The 17,400-nt window shown below is 42.1% G+C and overlaps 2 protein-coding genes across 10 annotated transcripts in view; both read left to right on the top strand.

The window, feature by feature from the left end:
* Positions 1-2,946, top strand: part of gstcd (glutathione S-transferase, C-terminal domain containing) — a 42,733-nt gene extending 39,787 nt beyond the window's left edge. For all 3 annotated transcript variants that reach the window (XM_020101347.2, XM_069530637.1, XM_069530638.1), the window contains 2 exons: positions 630-699; positions 2,555-2,946. In XM_020101347.2, the coding sequence (XP_019956906.2) occupies positions 630-699; positions 2,555-2,751 (267 nt within the window). In that variant the 3' untranslated portion in view covers positions 2,752-2,946. The remainder of the gene's footprint in view (positions 1-629; positions 700-2,554) is intronic.
* Positions 2,947-8,088: 5,142 nt separating this feature from the next.
* Positions 8,089-17,400, top strand: part of npnta (nephronectin a) — a 48,114-nt gene continuing 38,802 nt past the window's right edge. For 4 of the 7 annotated variants that reach the window (XM_069530642.1, XM_069530641.1, XM_020101349.2 and 1 more), the window contains exons 1-2: positions 8,198-8,411; positions 16,144-16,244. In XM_069530642.1, the coding sequence (XP_069386743.1) occupies positions 8,341-8,411; positions 16,144-16,244 (172 nt within the window). In that variant the 5' untranslated portion in view covers positions 8,198-8,340. Of the gene's footprint in view, positions 8,412-16,143; positions 16,245-17,400 lie in introns of all 7 variants that reach the window. The other 3 variants (XM_069530643.1, XM_069530640.1, XM_020101350.2) reach the window with 2 other exon arrangements.

Here is a 17,400-nt window from a genome sequence, read left to right as displayed (position 1 = left end):
TAACTGAATCTAATCAAGATTTTGCTAATATTAGCATCCTGTAATTATCACACTGAATATGCCAACATGCTGTTTTTACATAGAGTAATATCTACGCATAGACTTTACATATAGATGGACAACGTGCCTCCAATTCCGCACATTAGTGACAGTGGGGTGGAGCCGCAGTATTGAGGTCCAGCTATTTGATAGCATCAAAAAAATAATTAACAAATTTCTGAAAAAATAACAATTGGACAAATATCAGTGTGTTAAGAACGACAGAAACCATCTCTGTTTATTTAACACTTTTGTGTTCGGTACATGTCCCATCTGCTAACATGGCGGAGGCAGGGTTTATGACCTCTACTGCAGCCAGCCACACACACATACACACACACACACACACACACACCGTCCACAGCTGCAAGCAGAATGAGAATATGTAGAAAAATGATGGATGAGTAGATTTGTTAAATGCATGCATGCCTGTATGTGCATGCATAATACGGTAAGGATTATTTATCCCTGATAGACTTGATTGATGATTTGGCTGATTTTGCATTGACCGGATCAATATGTGTTACTGTTAACATCAATTTCACCCTGTAAAAACTGTCCCTGTGCATATTGTGTTGTCCTTGTTTCAGGAACACATGATCCTTTGCCGCTTTGCAGACCAAACTGCTGCCCAGCTCCCTCCTGACCGACGACTCATAGGTACTGTTTCTAATCCTCTCCTTACACATTCAACATGTCTGGTGATAGAAATGAATGCCTCGCTAATAACGATTTTTTTTTTTCAGCTATTGTTATGAAATCAGCTACTTTTTTCTAGAATGACTGAATTTTGTGATGTTGCTACCTCAGTGTCATAACACCAGTTTTATTTGTGTTAATCAAGCGGTCCAGTGTAATGTCACATTCTGACATGTGGCTTTGATTTGCTGTCTCAAACTTTAATAGTCACTGAGGACGTGATTTGTGAGATTCTTAAACTACAACCACACAAATACATTATTCTTTAAAATGCATTTTCATATCAGTAATAATACATGTACATACTAACGCAACTAAAGACACATCACGTGGACATTCACATACACTGGGCATGTGCGTGCTAGTGTACAGATTTTCTACCATTGAAACAACAATGATGAATCTTTCTTATTGGACTGATGACGGTGAAACAGGTGATGAGAAGTGTTCTCAGTCTATAAACGTAGCAGCAGCAGCAGCAGCAGCGATGCATTTTAAAACTAAAATGTGAATGTAGCCTCACACTGTCACCTGACCTCACTTCTCTACGTTTACAATTGATTGGAGTTTGGAGAAGTGTGACAAATGTTAATGCAGGGGTTCCTGCAGCGGGACCAAACAGCTGCAGTGAACAGCTGCCACATCAGTTTTGTCAGATTCAGATGGGAAGTGTTTTGTTTGAAGGAATCCTTGAGGCCTGAGCTGAAACGTCAATGTTGAGCTTCACTACATGGACGAGCCTCCTCATCCTGATAGCTCTCCATTGCCCTGTCACTCTGAAGCCTGTTCACATGTACCTGGCATCACCCGTCACAGCAGCTCCTGCTCTTTATCAGTTAACAGGACTCAACCTCTCTCACAAAGATTTTTTCTAACCGTGTTTGATGTCATCTCTCTGCGGAGCCCGCCAGTGTGACTGTGACCGTCTGGCAGCATCGCAGAGCAAAGCTCGCGATTACTGTGTCGGCCACCTGCTACGTAACTGCTTAACTCAAATCTGCTGTTAAAGGGGATCCTAAGAGAACAGCATGATACTCAGTGAGAAGAACATATGAATGAATGGAAGATAAAGGAAGCATGCACATAATCGTAAAAAAAAACATTTACCAAGCCTGCGAAGATAAGCTGCCAAAATGGCTTCACTCCGCCAATACTTTAACTCTACTGGAGACAGCTTGTCTCATAGGTGTTCAGCAGTTTTAAAATCTGATGTCTCGGAGACGACAGCATACGATTCTCATCATTTCATACTTGTCGACTCTTTGGGTGAACCCCCGTGCCCCGAGGATGAGGACATTGTCATCCTCAAAGAGACGTCTCAAGGACAACGTCACATTTCTTTGTCTCTTGGCATTTAGAGTCAAAATTGAGTTTAGCTGGGTCCGCCCTGCATTTTTTATAGCCTGGCTTGATTCAATGTTTAATTTAATCGCACAGTGCACATGTATGGAAGTATCTGCAAATCTAATGCTGGTTTATTCCTGTTTGTCTTTAACAAAATGTATCTACAGTTATTATCAAATTGAAATTAAACAATAAAGTTTACAGTTCAATTATAATAGTTCCTTTTAAATAATAACACATTTCTTCTTACAGCTTTTGTCAACTTCAAAGTAAACAAGACATTTTATTGTTCATTCAATTATAAAATGTTCTTGTTGAAGACATCTGTACAAAACATCTTAATCAGTGGAAAATCAAACTGCCCCAAATTTCACAACATTGTAGACGTCAGTTCTTTGAATGTGCCTTTTTTGGGACATTATTTTATTTTAATGAGATTAAAAGCTGTATTTTTCTGTATCGATCTCTGCAGGTAAACAGTGTATGGGCCTGGTCGACTTGGACCGGTCGTGGGCAGCAGAGACCCATGGGTACTCTGTGCGGGTGATGACCATGGAGCCTGAAAGCTGTTCACCGAAGAACAACATGCTGGTGGGGAAGCCTCCGCAGAAGAGCGGACTGGAAGTCAGTGCGAGCCAACTTGAAGCAGCGGTGCATAGCAAGGACTGAAAGCAGCGGTGTACAGCAGAGCTTCTTCTGCATGGTCGGGGTTTGATAAGGTTCCCCAGTGACTCTGCTGAAAACTGTTTCGTATCCAACCTCCACACTTTATTTCTATTCACTTTTAACAAGCCCCCCCCCTTTTTGTAAGAAATGGCCTCAGAAAAATAAAAAGAGATGTCTGCTTATTTTATCTGTCCTGAAGTCAACCTCCACAATTTCTGTCAGCCTTGAGGTAGAATCAACGTTGCCATGATTTTTGACTTGATAAACACCTCAGAAGACAAACCTGCTCCTTAGTCTAAGATCCAGTCATTTTCAACCTGGTGTATGTCCCATAAACAAGGCTCAGAAGAGAGTATGACTGCAGGGGAAGTGTTGAATATCTCAGCCAGCCAATTGACCTGGATGTAGATCCTTATAAGTCAGCATGATGATCCTACATACTCGGTCAGACACCGAGTAAAATCATTTATTTAGAAAGCTGGAGGAGACTTGCGCTGATTACCCACGAAATACCCTACGTCCACATTTCCCCCCCGATTCTTCGACACGAGTCGCCACAGCCCATAGATCCACATTAACAAGAAATATATCAAGATGAAAAATACTGGAATCATCCTTCAAATGTGCTCAATTATATACTGTGATCGAGCTATCAGCGTAAACAGTAGCAGAGACAATTACACGCCCACATCGTGAATTAAGTACACAATACTTCCACATGCTGTTTCTGCAAATAGTCTGCAGCCCTCTGTGATGGATCTCAGCAGTCAGCTCTATCTGTCGCCTAGTATTAACACAAGGAAGAGAAACTCATCTGCACTTAGATGAGATGGGAGTTATCATTATCTACCCTTCCTGTGTGTGTTTGAGAGAAACTGAGAGGGAGGAACTGGATTCAAACTCGTATCACATCAGGTGAAATATAGCATTTGTCAAGGTTCTACAGAGAAACTGATTATTCCTCATAAAGTATGGATGTGAGTATGGTATGCATCCAGTAATACGTTCAGGAACAATGAATATTTTATGATGCCGGCAAAAAGGTCAGGGTGCTTGATTAGATGTGCAGTGTTCAGAGCCGAGTAGCTAAAAAATCACACAATGTGCTCGCCATTTCCAATCCTGTGCACCGTGGACGCACTACAGCCTGAGAGCTTTCATTCTCGCGGGTGAAACCGGTCATCTGTGTCTCTCTAAAAAAAATCATTTGTGTTCAGCTTTGACAGTGCGTTGCAGCTTCTTGAGAAAACTGAGCAGGTAGCCGGAGCGCTGGTTTTCCCACTCACACTGTGAAGGGATAACTGAGAGAGTTGCATTCGTCTCCAGCTTTGAGCTCATCTGAATTCAGTAAGCAGAGTCAATCTTTCCTGAGGTGAATGGCCACAGACACAGCTCCTTCCAACCACTGGAATTGTTTCAAAAGGAGAAGCAACTGACTGAACTGCCTGTTCTCGCTGGTGGCTCTGCACAAGTGGATATTTCAGAAGTGCAAATAGGCGTAAAGGAGGAGAGAGGGAGTTTGTGGCAACCGGTCGAGCTGACATTAGAGAGGACAATATTGAGGTGCATTTAACCTGAACACCCGGAGCCAGACAATGACATCACAAATCACTTTGGGGGAAAAAATGAGGAGATACCTGATTTTCTTATTTGAATGGGGCGTTTATTTACTATTCATCAGTTCAGAAGCCTTTATATGAGCTGAATGTATCGTCAGCTTCACCAAGGAGGCTCTCATCTGTGTTTGTTTGTATTTTAGCACAATTAAGCAAAAACTACACTCAACCAATTTCTTCTACATTTTATGGAGCTGTGGGACATGACCCAACAAAGAACCCATTCATTTTTAATCCGCTTTGTATTGTTACAATATCGAGGGTATATGAAGATGAGTAATGTTTAATTCCCCACTGAGTTGCCTGGACCAGGATATACTCCGACTTTTGTTGCCAAAACTCTGTCAGATTACGATTTTTAAATCACTTTTGCCAACTGTGTGCTAGAAATTCCACATGCACCTCCACATTTTGTGTATGCAGTCCGATCGAGAGAGGGTGGACAGCGCAAAAACTGGTGGAAATCAACTAGAAGACAATTATCTGATAGATGGACGATATTGGAAGTGTATAAAATGAGTCTGAATACACAGCGGAGGAACTACGTCGTATGGAGGAGGGATCAGCGTATTGTCGTGAATGCAGATGAGGGGGTGGATCTAAGAATAGATAATAATTCAAGGATCTTGCTGCAAGAAATCCGTCATGTTTAGGGGACTGATATGAATGTGTACAATTTGGTGCAGATCCAAATAAAAATCCACATCTGAGTGAATTTAAATGTGGTTTCATAAGAGGACTGTTGGGCCTTGATGGAGCTTTGTGATCTACTGAGTTCCATTCTAGCTCATAGTGTGATTAACCAATTGGCCTTTCCCAACATGTGAGCTGAACCTGAACCAAATGTTTTCTACATGTAAAGTAAGATGTAATGTAACCAGTGGCTGTGTAAGTGTTCACAAATGAATCGTGACTTAAAACTCGGACTAACGCTATAACTTTTCTCACACTCTTTTTCAAAAGCTCTGAACTCCACAATCTGCTGCAGCAGAAATCGTCTAACAGGAAAAAAAACCTGCTTTCATTGTTTAATTAACTTTTTAATTGTGATTAAAAATCTGCTCTACTTGATGTTTTGCTCGACAGTTTTCAGCTTCATTACTCTGGCTGGTGTTTATGGCCGTTTGCGTGCAGCAGCTCGTCGTGGTGCATTTGAGGTCCCTCTCTGCTGATTTGAAATTCTCCCTTTTTGACAATTGGTGATAATCAGTTTATTTTTCCTGGGTTGTTTTAACAGGCTGGTATAAAGTACAAGTTGAGATGAAATGGCTCTGACCTGCCCTTCCTATTATCGCAAATATCACACTTGCTCTTTTATTATTTCCATTTAACATGCATTATCACCGCTGTGTTTCATTTGACTCGCATTCATTAATTTTCCAAATAAACAATGTTGAGAATAATTATAGGATCCCAGAATAACAACAGTCATTATGCACACACTTCCTCTCCAGTTGCCTACAGCAGGTCCCAGCTGCTGTTGTTTCGCGCCCCTTAATAATCTTGTAATGTGTTCCCTGACGCTTCTAATCCTGCTTGCCACATCAGGCGTCACCTTTATATAACCCTTTAAATAAGATTACCCCGCTTTTATTCTTCTGTTCTTATTCTATACTTTTGTTTTCTGCGGCACATTCTGTTAAGCTCATTTTCCCTCTGGAGATCATTGGCCAATGAAAACATTTTTGCCTGGGTTTAATTAGTGCACATTTTTTAAGGAATCCCAGTAGAAACAGTTGCTTTGAATTCTAACTAAAATAACTTTATTTCAACTTTAATCCTCAGCAGATAAAAAAAACAAGTTGTCTGAGTGAGATAAATGGATTGGATGTAATCGAGGCTAATGTATTTTTGTGTTTTGGGTGAACAGACTGTTTACTTTTATCAGACTTCAGCTTTCAACAACATATGAATATTGTCGGTAATGAGGCGTGATTTTGTTGATCTGCAAAACCCATAACTCATTTTGAAAAGCGATAAGTCATCACTGAATCACGTTGTTACAGTTCTGTCGCGGTGAAAATAATGTGATTAATGATGTAATTATACACAACCTGCGTTTCTCCGATCGCTTGCTTCTGGAGATGTCAAACCTCCGTGCCAATGCGCAGATTTATCAAACCGGGTGACAGAGCGTAACAAGGCGTCCGCTGTCTTGTATCAAACGGCGGCAGTGACTGAACTCCTGGTTGTTCACGGTCCAGCAGTCCATCAAACCTCCAACTCATTCATCTCCTGCTCCATTACTGGAAATGATGATGTTTGGTTACATGTTACATCTTTTCCCCCTTCTTTCCGTTCTTTCCACTCAGTCCTCACATGAGGAAGTTATTTTACTGCCTTGGATGAGGAAGGCCTCTGTGATTGTGCCATGTTACAGGAAGTAGAATTCACCAGGGCTGTGAAGTGCTGATCAGTGCTGGGATGGAAATGCTCTGTAGTTATATGGTTCTTTCTTGTCTTGAATTATCTAAGTCAAAGCTCTAGACAAAACACATTCACACACATTCCTCTATGTGCTGCACTTTATCAAACATCACTCATAACACTGCCGGCACAGCTGTCAGGAGCAAATTGGTTCAGTTTATATTGGATTTCAGTTTTGTAACTCTGGCATGTAGAATGCATGACTGGGATCAAACGGCCGACATTCTGGTTTCCGGTTTACGTCGTTACTGTACATCAGTACATTATTCATGTGTATTCTTCACTAGTAGATTTGTGATTGTGTATTTGTGATTTTTCACTTTTACCCCACATATCTAGACTTTCTACTCCAGTAAATGTTTACATTTTATTTCATTACATGCTCTCATTGTTTTTTTAAAAATACATTTTTAAAAGTAATTGATAACGAGAGGAACTGATCCATTGATCCAGAGCAGTAAGGTAACATCACACCCGGTCATCACTGGTGAAGAAACGGCTGAGCTGGATTTGGAATAGGACGTCATGAGACTCAACGATGTAGGAGACAGTTGCATTAGGGAATAGGATACACTCTGTAAGTACGTTTACTTTTAATACAAGTATATTTAAAAGCAAGTTCTGCTGACTCAAGTATACCTTAACTTTTTTTTTGTACAATACAAGACTCAGACACAAAATGATCACCATGACTGATGAAGAGTGATAAAGCATCATGTTCAAAACGTGTGTAGTTTAATGTGAAATGTTCATTACAAGCAGCTGAGGTAGCATGTGGACACAAAGACAGAGACAAACTGTTGCTGAAATCTTTGTATCAGTAATTATTCATCACTTGTCTTTATATTTACAATCTCTCCACAGCTCTAACAAACCCTCTGTTTAACCAAGTGCTCCTGAAACCTCTCATTAACTGTTGTGCGATGCTCCTCTGTTTGTCCTCTTCGAATTCAGCCCCAGTAATTTCCACCTGCATTGTTTTACGTGCACGTGTGAGCACATCTCCCTGGGTGGCCGGTGCCCCCGCGTGCCTCGGCAGGCTGCGCACTTAATGAAGGCGCTCGCGGAGTGTTTGCGCTTCCTCGCAGCTGCTGTGCGGGGTCGTGACGTTGTGAGTTAAAAGTCCCTGGAGAGCCGGCGGCTGGATATCAGGAGCTGCTGTCACCGAGCAGAGGCGAGACGAGGTGCGACTGCAGTGGGAGCTGCTGGCGAGGGAGCCCGCTGACTGAACTTACGAGCAGAGGAGAGAGAGGGAGCTGTGCGCTCTCTCTGTGGAGTCCGACCTGCTCCTCATCCACATGCGCACACATCTCCCTCACACACACACACACACACACACACACACACTGGGGTCACTCTACTTCCAGGCAGCGGACTGGTTTGTCTCCACCGCACATGACCAGTGTGATCAGGGGACCTTCTCCAACCTGTGCGCATTACGCGTGCGTCAAAGAAGAAACTCGCTGGTTTCCTCCGCGATCCTCCCTCCGCCCGGTGCTCGTGGATTACAGGGGATAACGAGCGGCGTGGACGCGTAACTGTCGGAACCATGGAATTATGGATAAAGTTGACGTTGTTGTGCTGCTGCTGCTTCGGAGCAAGTGCGGACTTTGACGGCAGGTAATGGCACATGGTTCACCGGCTGCGTAAGACGCTGCCTTTAAGAAATAACACTGAATTTGACGAAGAGCCACATCAACCTTTCTCTCTGCCTTTGATTTAAATGCAACACTTCAACTAAACGATTCTTTTAAGATCTCCAAACTGTGCAGCTCAATCTAGATCCTATTCAACATACATATTCATGATACGCGCTCATGTGCAGAGTGAGCACTGATTAGCTGCATCTCCGCTTTATCTCTGTCTCCAACTTTATGGAAAACAGTTGTAATCAAACTCACGCAGGCTCAGCAGACAGAGGCAGTGTGTGCGTGTTTAATGTTTATGTGCAGAAAGCTCCCATGCGCTCCCGGTCGTGCTCAGACTGATTATAAAGTGATGTGACAGCACGCTGCCCGGTGGTTCATGTTCAAACACGAATCCGATGAAGTATGTGAAGACAGAGGTGCGGAGACGCGCCAGACCCCAAAGAATGTCCGAGATTTCCATCTGCCTATAGGCTGCATCTGAGTTCAATGTTTTAAAGTGATGGATGATGGTGGGCGCTTTATTTTACAACCATTTATTGTAATTAAGTCTTAAACAAGTATTTTAAAAACAAATTTTCAAATAGTCTGTTCATGCTTGTTTATTCGATTTCCCTGCAGACTTGTGCAAGTAACATCAAAACTATACCTCTAGTTGTTGTGTTGTGTTGAAGTCCACCCAAACTGTGAGAGTTACTCAGAGTCCTATTCTGTCAAATATCCTTCATCTCCATCAGAGAAAGCAGCTTGCTCTCTGTTCTTCGTCATGTATCTCTGTCAGACAGGCTGAGTCCCGCAGCCTGCACCCCTCTCATGCCCTGCCATCTTCAAATGAATCAAGAAACCTTGAAGATTATGAGGGTAATTGCTGTTGAAATAGTGTGCATGCATTCAAAAGAAAAAGAACCAGACCTTCTGCCATTCCACCTGCTTGTTGACAGACTCTGACGTTTTCCCTCCTCGGCCTCTTTAAATCCAGTCTGCTGCTGTGGGGTGAACTGTTGTTGAAGAAGTGATTTGGTAATCAAAGGTTTCAACAAGAACAAAATGTGTGCCTGTGAGAGAGCGAGCAGGAGGAGAGGGCAGACAGTTACACAGAGCAGAACATTAGAGTTAAGCATTTGCTGGCTCATGTGTAATTGTTATTTAGGAAATTTTTCACCGTGGCTAATGTCTGTGTGACAGGCTGCAGCTCGATAAGACGTGTAGGGCCTCAAGTTTTATTTCACGCATTGCCTTTGTGTAATGATCATTTGCTTTAACCTAGCAGCAGCATATTGTACATTATTAACATCCCTGCTGATGGAGTGGCTTGTCACCGTGGCCATAATTTGCCAATTTTTATGGGTATAAACTCGCCCGGCCCAGAGACTGTGCTTCAATATTAATTCATTGAGAGAATATCCCCTGAGCCCGTGCACAAGCAAAAAAGCCATTTATTTCCGAGTCTCCCTCACTTATTGCCTTTTTAGAGAGCGTTCCTAACAGGCTTATTCATCTCGCCCTGAAGGGTCCTTCACGGGCATCATTGGCAAGATGATTTTGTTCTCCCATGGCTTCAGATAATTTGCTTTCCTGCAAATCTGTGCCTAAAAGCATTGTGCCGTCATTGAAGATGTTGTTGTTGCCAGTTTTTATTCCCAACCAAGGACTGAAGGATGCAGATTTCCTGTCATGTAGCACAGAAGACTTTTTTCCAAAACAAAAGACAAACACATACAGTAGACCAGAGGATCTGTTTCCCAAGTGATGTCACTAAACTGTTAAGCCCAACGCAGCCAAGCAGCACATACCAGACCTCCTCAGTAATAATCCAAAGTCGTGGACTGGTGCCAGGTAATGTTGGCGTTGTAACATCAGACCCACTTTTTAGCCTTTGAGAATGAGAGTGCTAAAACACTGAGTCACATTTTAATTGTATGAAGTAATATAAAGAAACACGTTTATAGTTTTCTACTCAGAGACAAGATTCTGCAGGTGGACAAGAAGTCTCTGTCAGTTCACTGTTCACTGTGCATTAAGGAAGACGTGGCTCTCACAATACACTTAAATAAACTGTCAGGTTCCAATTGATCATGTAACATTTCAGTTTGGCTGCTTTGTCCCGGAGTGGACACTGAACCAACTGAGATACTCACAGTTGACACCAACAACTGACTCCCAGATCACTGTAGTGAAGTCTTGCTAAATGAAGTATGCATGTGTAACTAATGTATACAGGCATAGACATGTCATCTGCTCTATAGAAAGAAAGACAAAGAGAGACTGCTGCACAAAACCCAGTGTGACCAGACACTTGTAGACATTGTAATTCCAAACAGCTCTTTAATACCTAATGCCTATTCAATACTAATTGTTGTTAATAATGTGCCACAGTGAATTCTATGGTGTCAGGCTGTAGTCAGAGGGGTTGTAGAGCGGAGTCACTGCCCATCAGCTGCACAGAGACATGCCAAGCAGTCAGAGATGCAACTAACATTTATTTTCATCATTGATTATCTCATTTCTGACAAACCTCTTCCATGTTAATGTCGTCTGTTTGCTTGTTGTCTCCAACTAACAGAGCAGAACTAATGGCGTTTGAATTTACTCCTACTCTACATCTGCTTTAAGACATGAACTGAACTCAGAATATTCTCCTGAAATTATCAAGAGGGGCTGTATGTGACAACGCAAACGTCCAAGTCAGTTCCTGCCAGTCCCCCTCGTACAAACTCCAGAGAATGTCCAAGTGAGCCCATGTGAGAATACAGCAGGAATTCACCACCAGCAGGAAGAATAAACAGCATATTTGTATCTCAGGATGAAAAAGATGCGTCATACACGTGGAAGACGAAGATGATTAAGAAGATTCGAGAGGTGTTGGCGATAAGGGCCGACGCCAGTGTTGATGTGCAGGAACCATAAACATGCGGTTTTATACGTCCTGCATCCTGCATGATGCTCTACCCAGACGCCACTCCTCACCTGATCGCTCCCAAGATTATCCTGTTGTGGCGAACGCGTCTTATCAGGACAATCTGCTGCTGTGCTTTTGAAAGGCGACATCCGGAGAAAGTCTGAACCCAATAGTGGAAATCCTTTTTCAGAGTCTGAAAACGAGTTGTTACAGATTAAGGCAGCAAATCCTCAAATCTGAGAACCAACAAATCTTTGTTGATTTTACTTGAAAAATGATTAAAGCTATTAATCAAAGTTCAAATCATCCTGAGTGTTTGACTGAACAAGCAGCTGTTTGTTTTAGAGGACATTGGCTTTATTTCCTATGTTAGAACTTAGAACTATAAGCAACTGCTTCTAAAGCACATGTATGAAATTAAGGAATTGTAAAATATACTACATTAAACTATAGTTCTAGATTTTACTAGAGATTTTACTGCACCATGTCTGTGATTGAGATGAACATCTTCCCATATGCTTGTACTCCTGTAGGGGATAATTTCAATGAACAGGTTTATTGGCAGAAAATTACGTCACAAAACACAAATTCCTCCATTAGAAACACATAAGTTGTATTTTTTGTTGGGCTGCTGCACTGTGTTACATCACACAGGTGTAATATATTCCTGGTCATTCAGTTAATGCCTTCCACTGTGTCTTTTAAGAAATATTTAGATTAAACCGGCGAGCTGATTGCACAGTTAAAGTCTGTACGTCTTGTATTAGTCAATATCCCCCACGGTGCTGTGTGTGTTAATGCATTTTTGCAGTTTTGGAAGCCTGCCTGTAGATCTGGCAGTGCGTGGTGCAGCTGAGGAGGTTCTTTAAGACAGCAGACACCTTCTGACTCCACAGGCTCATGCCTTCAGCTGAGCTCTGCAGGTTCGAGCACGTCGCTCACCCAAGATGCCACAAGACAAGCAATCAGAATCTGTATGTGTTTGTGAGAAAGCTCCGTCCGGCGGTCATGCTTTGCGTGCGTCAGTATGGGTTCATGGATGGATGATAGATTGGTAGATTGATAGATTAGATCTGAATGAGGACTATACCTAGTTCTGACTAGCATGCTACACTCCACACTGCTCCCCTGTGAGCGATGGACTGACTACTCCTCACTGTCAGACAGAGGAGATGGGCCAGCTCTATATCCGTGGTAAAACAATGGATGAAGGATGGTTTCCCCCACCGTGGATATCCACCTCTCAGGTTCTGCAGGAAGAAGCTTGGCTATGCTTGAGGAGAGGTGTCATGCAGCAGGCGTGAAGGGTGATAATTATCTGCCTGAGTTCCCTCAAGGCGTTGTGCATTTTAGGACCATTCTTCTGAGCCTCAGGGTGATAAATTTACTGTAGGTGTTTAACAATCTTCAATTTGATATATCGGCTTCCCTCTTCAGTGGAATATCACCGGGGACAAGTTACAACTGAAAAAAGCCCCTTTGTTTGTGAAGTGTCATCGTAACTTCCCTTGTTGATTGAGATAAGTTGTAATTTTCAAACACTTACTGTTCCAAGAACTGAAAAATAAGCACTTGACATAGTTGCAGTGTTGACGTGATGAAAATGCGATCTCAGAAATAACATTCAATTCTCAGTTTCAAGTTGAGAGCATGTTGCAGTGCACAACTGCTGCAGGCTAAATTCTGCATGAAGAGGACTGAAATAAGCTCTGAGAACATGAAACATGATTCCATATTCACTCTGTGTGTGTGTGTGTTAATATATAAGTGTGAGAAAATGTTTGATTCAATAATCCAGGGCCTGTTGCATCTCATGAGGTTCCTGTTTTCTCACAGACACTCCCCGCCCACCGTCCTCTGGGAGCCCTCAGGAGTTCAAACCCTTGCTTTGCTCTGAGTCAGTCATGTCATGCCCTTTTAACCCTGATGTGTAGAGAAAACCAGAGCTATGCATTTATTAATTTTTGTTAAACTCCTCTTGCTAAAATACAAATATTAACTCTAACACATTTACTTTTATTATTATTTCCGGCTGTTTTATATTTAATTGCCAAGTTAGGTCATGGACTTTTTCTCGGTTGAAATAATGAGGCAGCCTGTTCTGTCTGTTTAGACATTAACTTTATAAAATAAGCTCTCTGTCAGTCAGCTGTTTGATTGATCAGCAAATCAATGAAGTGAACAATAGGTATAGACATAAGGATATTTCCATCAGATAACTACCCCAGTCGAACAAGACAGCTACTTTGGCAAGTGATATGAAGTTGAAGCTAATTAGCTGCAAACGCTGACTCTGAGCAACATCTGGCAAACACCGCTGTTAGATGTGATTTTCAAAGCAACTTGTGGCAGCAGAAAAACTTCAAGGGGCTGAGAAGAGGTGGCTAAACAACAATCGTGTTAGTCTGACAATTTGCTGTTCAACAAAAAAATGCTGCATAAATAAAAGAAAGTGGATTTTTAGATGGAGGAATCAAGGAACCAATAGTGTGACAACTACCAATAAATCCCTGTCTGAGAAGCAACTATTAGTGTGTGAATATACATCTGTGGCAGAGATTCTCTTATGAATGCCTGAGTTAAAATGTATTTTATTCAAGGCCAGTATGTAAGGGAAAAAAATGAAAACTTCACTTATGACCACTTATGTTCTTGCTTGGAGAAAATATCTATTTAACGCAAACTCCTTTTAAAACCCCTACAGCCGATGTGCCGTTGTTCTGCAGTTGCATGTGAAGCTTTCTACTGGGTGTGAGGTGATCATTTAGTAATGTCATATGTATATTCAAAGCAATGTGAGGCCAATTGGTTGAATGGGAGCAGGTGCACCCACAGCAGCATGAACCCGTCCCTGTTGATGCCTCTGTACTCTGAGATGATAATTACCTTATGAACCCCAATGAATAAATTCATGAGCGTGTACGAGAACATCAGCTTCCAGTCACCAGATTTAAATGTCACTGGGGGGGGGGGGGGGGTCCGATGCTCCTGAATGTGTCAGCTCCAAGTGAAGAGACTTGATTGCGTCAGGCAGAGAGGTTCTTGATTTATTTTATGTGACTAGTGCACAGTATGGAGGGACAGTGGTATTGGGGTGTGTAGATATATGAACATCTTTCCTTTTCTGTCCTGCCCTGTCCTTCTGTATCGTATCCTTGCTTTAATTTCCATTCCTTCCTTTATATTTCTTTCCTATCTTTTCCTATTGTATTGTATCGTGTCTGAACATTTCCTTTTCTTTTCCTTTCCTTTCCTGTCCTTTTGAATTGTATTGTACTGTATTGTATTGTATCAAATAGCTTCCTTTCCTCTTGTTTCCTTTTCTTTCCTTTCCCTTCCTTACCTTTCGTTTCGTATTGAATCGTATCATATCACATCATACTGTATCCTTTCCTTTCTTTTCCTTTCCCGTCCTTTGCTTCCAATTCCTTTCCTTTCCTTTCTTTTCCTATTGTGTCCTCTCCTGTCCTGTCCTACGATACCACATGCTTGCAGTCTGTCCCTGCCTGACTGCGTCCCTGCTTGCCAGGCAGCAGACAAACATTTTCCCTGGATCTGCCACTCTCACTTAGCATCCATCGGGTTTATTTCCAATGAGGTGATTGGCAGTGGGGGCAAGCATTAGCATTTCCTCATCTTGGCATAGAGACACTAACTAGGCCGGGATAGCGGCAAAGGATGTGCCTTGAATACTGAGTGTCAACCTCACTCTCACATTCAGGAACACAAGAAGGCTTCTTTTGTGTTAAGGGGGTATTTCAAGAAGACTTCTCTGTTTTGGAAGTGGATTACAGTGTTTGCAGCACCTCTGTGAAGCTTCAAATCTGCATAGTCAGTTCAGGGCATTCAGTTTTCATATACTGGACTTATTTAGTGATCTCTCCAAACTTTCATGTCCTCAAGACCTTTTATAATGATAGAAAGAGATAAAGAGAAAGCGTAGTCTCAGCGCTTAAGGAGATAGATATTTTCTTTATTGTACTGTAGGAAAACTCATCCCGCACAGTCTTTCCTCGCTTCAGATTCATTTATTATTTGCCAGACTGTAGGTAACATCACAGAGCCCGGCGCTCAAAGTATGCAGCTCAGATTTTCATCAGTATCCTTAAATGGAATCATTCCTTCAGCCTATTCTCTCTATAAATATATGGTGAGTCTTGGTACAGATAAAAAGGTAATCCACATGCACTGTCTGCCAAGAAGCTATTTCTTGCTCTGAGCTGAATAGAACATGGTGTAACAAAAACATCCAGCTGTAAGAGGAATTTCAGTGTTGGGGAAATAACTTATGTCTGTATAAAACTAATACAAAGCTCTTTTCTCTGTCGTAGGGACAATAGATATTATCTTCCAGTGTCGTCAAATTGTACGGTTATAGTAACAAATACTCTCTAATAAATAGAGATAGTTATCATACATATATTTAAGGGCTTCAGGCAGATAATGACTTCTAACCTGATCCACACGCCTGTAATGAAATAATAAAACTGTAATGGGATTTTTTCACAATTTACTGATAATAGAAAAATATATTTATTTTATTGGAGCCCTACTTTCTCTTTTATTTTCAATGCACGTGACAGAATTATATGAATTCACAATATGTACAACATACGGCATCCATTCCTTAAAGAAAGAAAACCTTTCATGTTTACACTTGATGTTCTTCTTTTCTCTCTACAGTAGAAGAGTAAAAGGAATCATGGGAAAACTTTTGAAGCCTCTCCCCAAACAACATTGAAAAGACCCCTGCCTTTCATTGAGACATTTTAATTGGCCGTGAACTAATTATGTCATCCCCACACAGGTGGCCACGGCAGATGGCCTCATCCAATGGCCTGTGTCGATACGGGGCCAGGGTGGACTGCTGCTGGGGATGGACGCGCCGCTCCTGGGGTCACTGCCAGCGTGAGTGCCACCATGCCTGCCTCTGCTGCTGGGGGGGGTGGGCAAATGGGGCTAACAAGGTTGCAAGGTTTCAAGCTGGGGTCACAGATGCCATTAGACAGAGGGGACGCTGTAACGCTAAAGGCTCGGAGAAACAAACACACACACACACACATGCACGTCTTCACAACAGAAACATAAAGCTAATGGGGCATCACACCTGGGACGGTCTTTGACTAAAGATTGATGGTAATGGCTGGTTGAATGGAGGACCGGCTGCATGTGGCGGTGATGAGGTAGAGACTGTAGCTGGAGGCGGACACATGAGATTGACTACAGATTATTAAAATGCAAAAACAAGCTCGCTAACACTGACAGAAGAAGAAACATAGCAGGGGCAGTGTGCACACAACCCGCAGTGTTGTCAGGTGTACATACCTCGACTCATACATTCAGCAACGCCACTCAGAGGATTCAGAGGATGTGTCGTTTACTAGTATCACAGCACCACGTGTGTGTAACACTGTAAGAAACATGAACACGTCACATTTTCGACATATTTACATTGTGTAAGCTCTCCTGTAATCCTACCCAGGGGAGGTGTGAATATATTAACATGGTTCTCTGGCCAGTTGCCTCACAAATGCCACATCCCCTGCATGGCTTGGTGCCTGTCATGGTATAGCTTCTGCTTTGCTATGGAGGTTTCATGAAGAAATGGGTAAAGCACAAAAAGGCCTTTTCCATCACAGGAAAATAAAACAAACTCCAACCTGAAGGAATAACTGGACATTTTATTTCCTTGCCAAGCGTTATGCCGCGCTCCATTAAACCTCAGAGCACAGAATTTCTGACCCCCACCAGAAGTCGGAATTTCGACTCAGAAAGTCGGAGGAACCTCACCACACCACCTCTGACTCCGAAACTCAAGATGGCCCCTCCTTGTATCAACAGTAGTGAAAGCAGTGGTTTTAACTGTTTATTAGCACTTCTGTCATTAAGTTGTGCTGTCCAATTACTGTCTGTGGACGTTTTACTCCAGTGTTAGTATGTGTGAAATGTATACTTTAAGTATTTTACCAGAAGCTTAACATTTTAAGGAAAATCTTATGCGACCAGAGTAGGGATAGTACGCTCAATACAGATGTTTCAAAGTTGTGTCGAAATCCCAAAGTGA

This window comes from Paralichthys olivaceus, chromosome 8 (genome assembly GCF_024713975.1).
Source record: "Paralichthys olivaceus isolate ysfri-2021 chromosome 8, ASM2471397v2, whole genome shotgun sequence".
In the NCBI taxonomy this organism is placed as follows: Eukaryota; Metazoa; Chordata; class Actinopteri; order Pleuronectiformes; family Paralichthyidae; genus Paralichthys; species Paralichthys olivaceus.
Note: the sequence above shows the minus strand (reverse complement) of the source record. Positions and strands in the feature narration are given on the sequence as shown.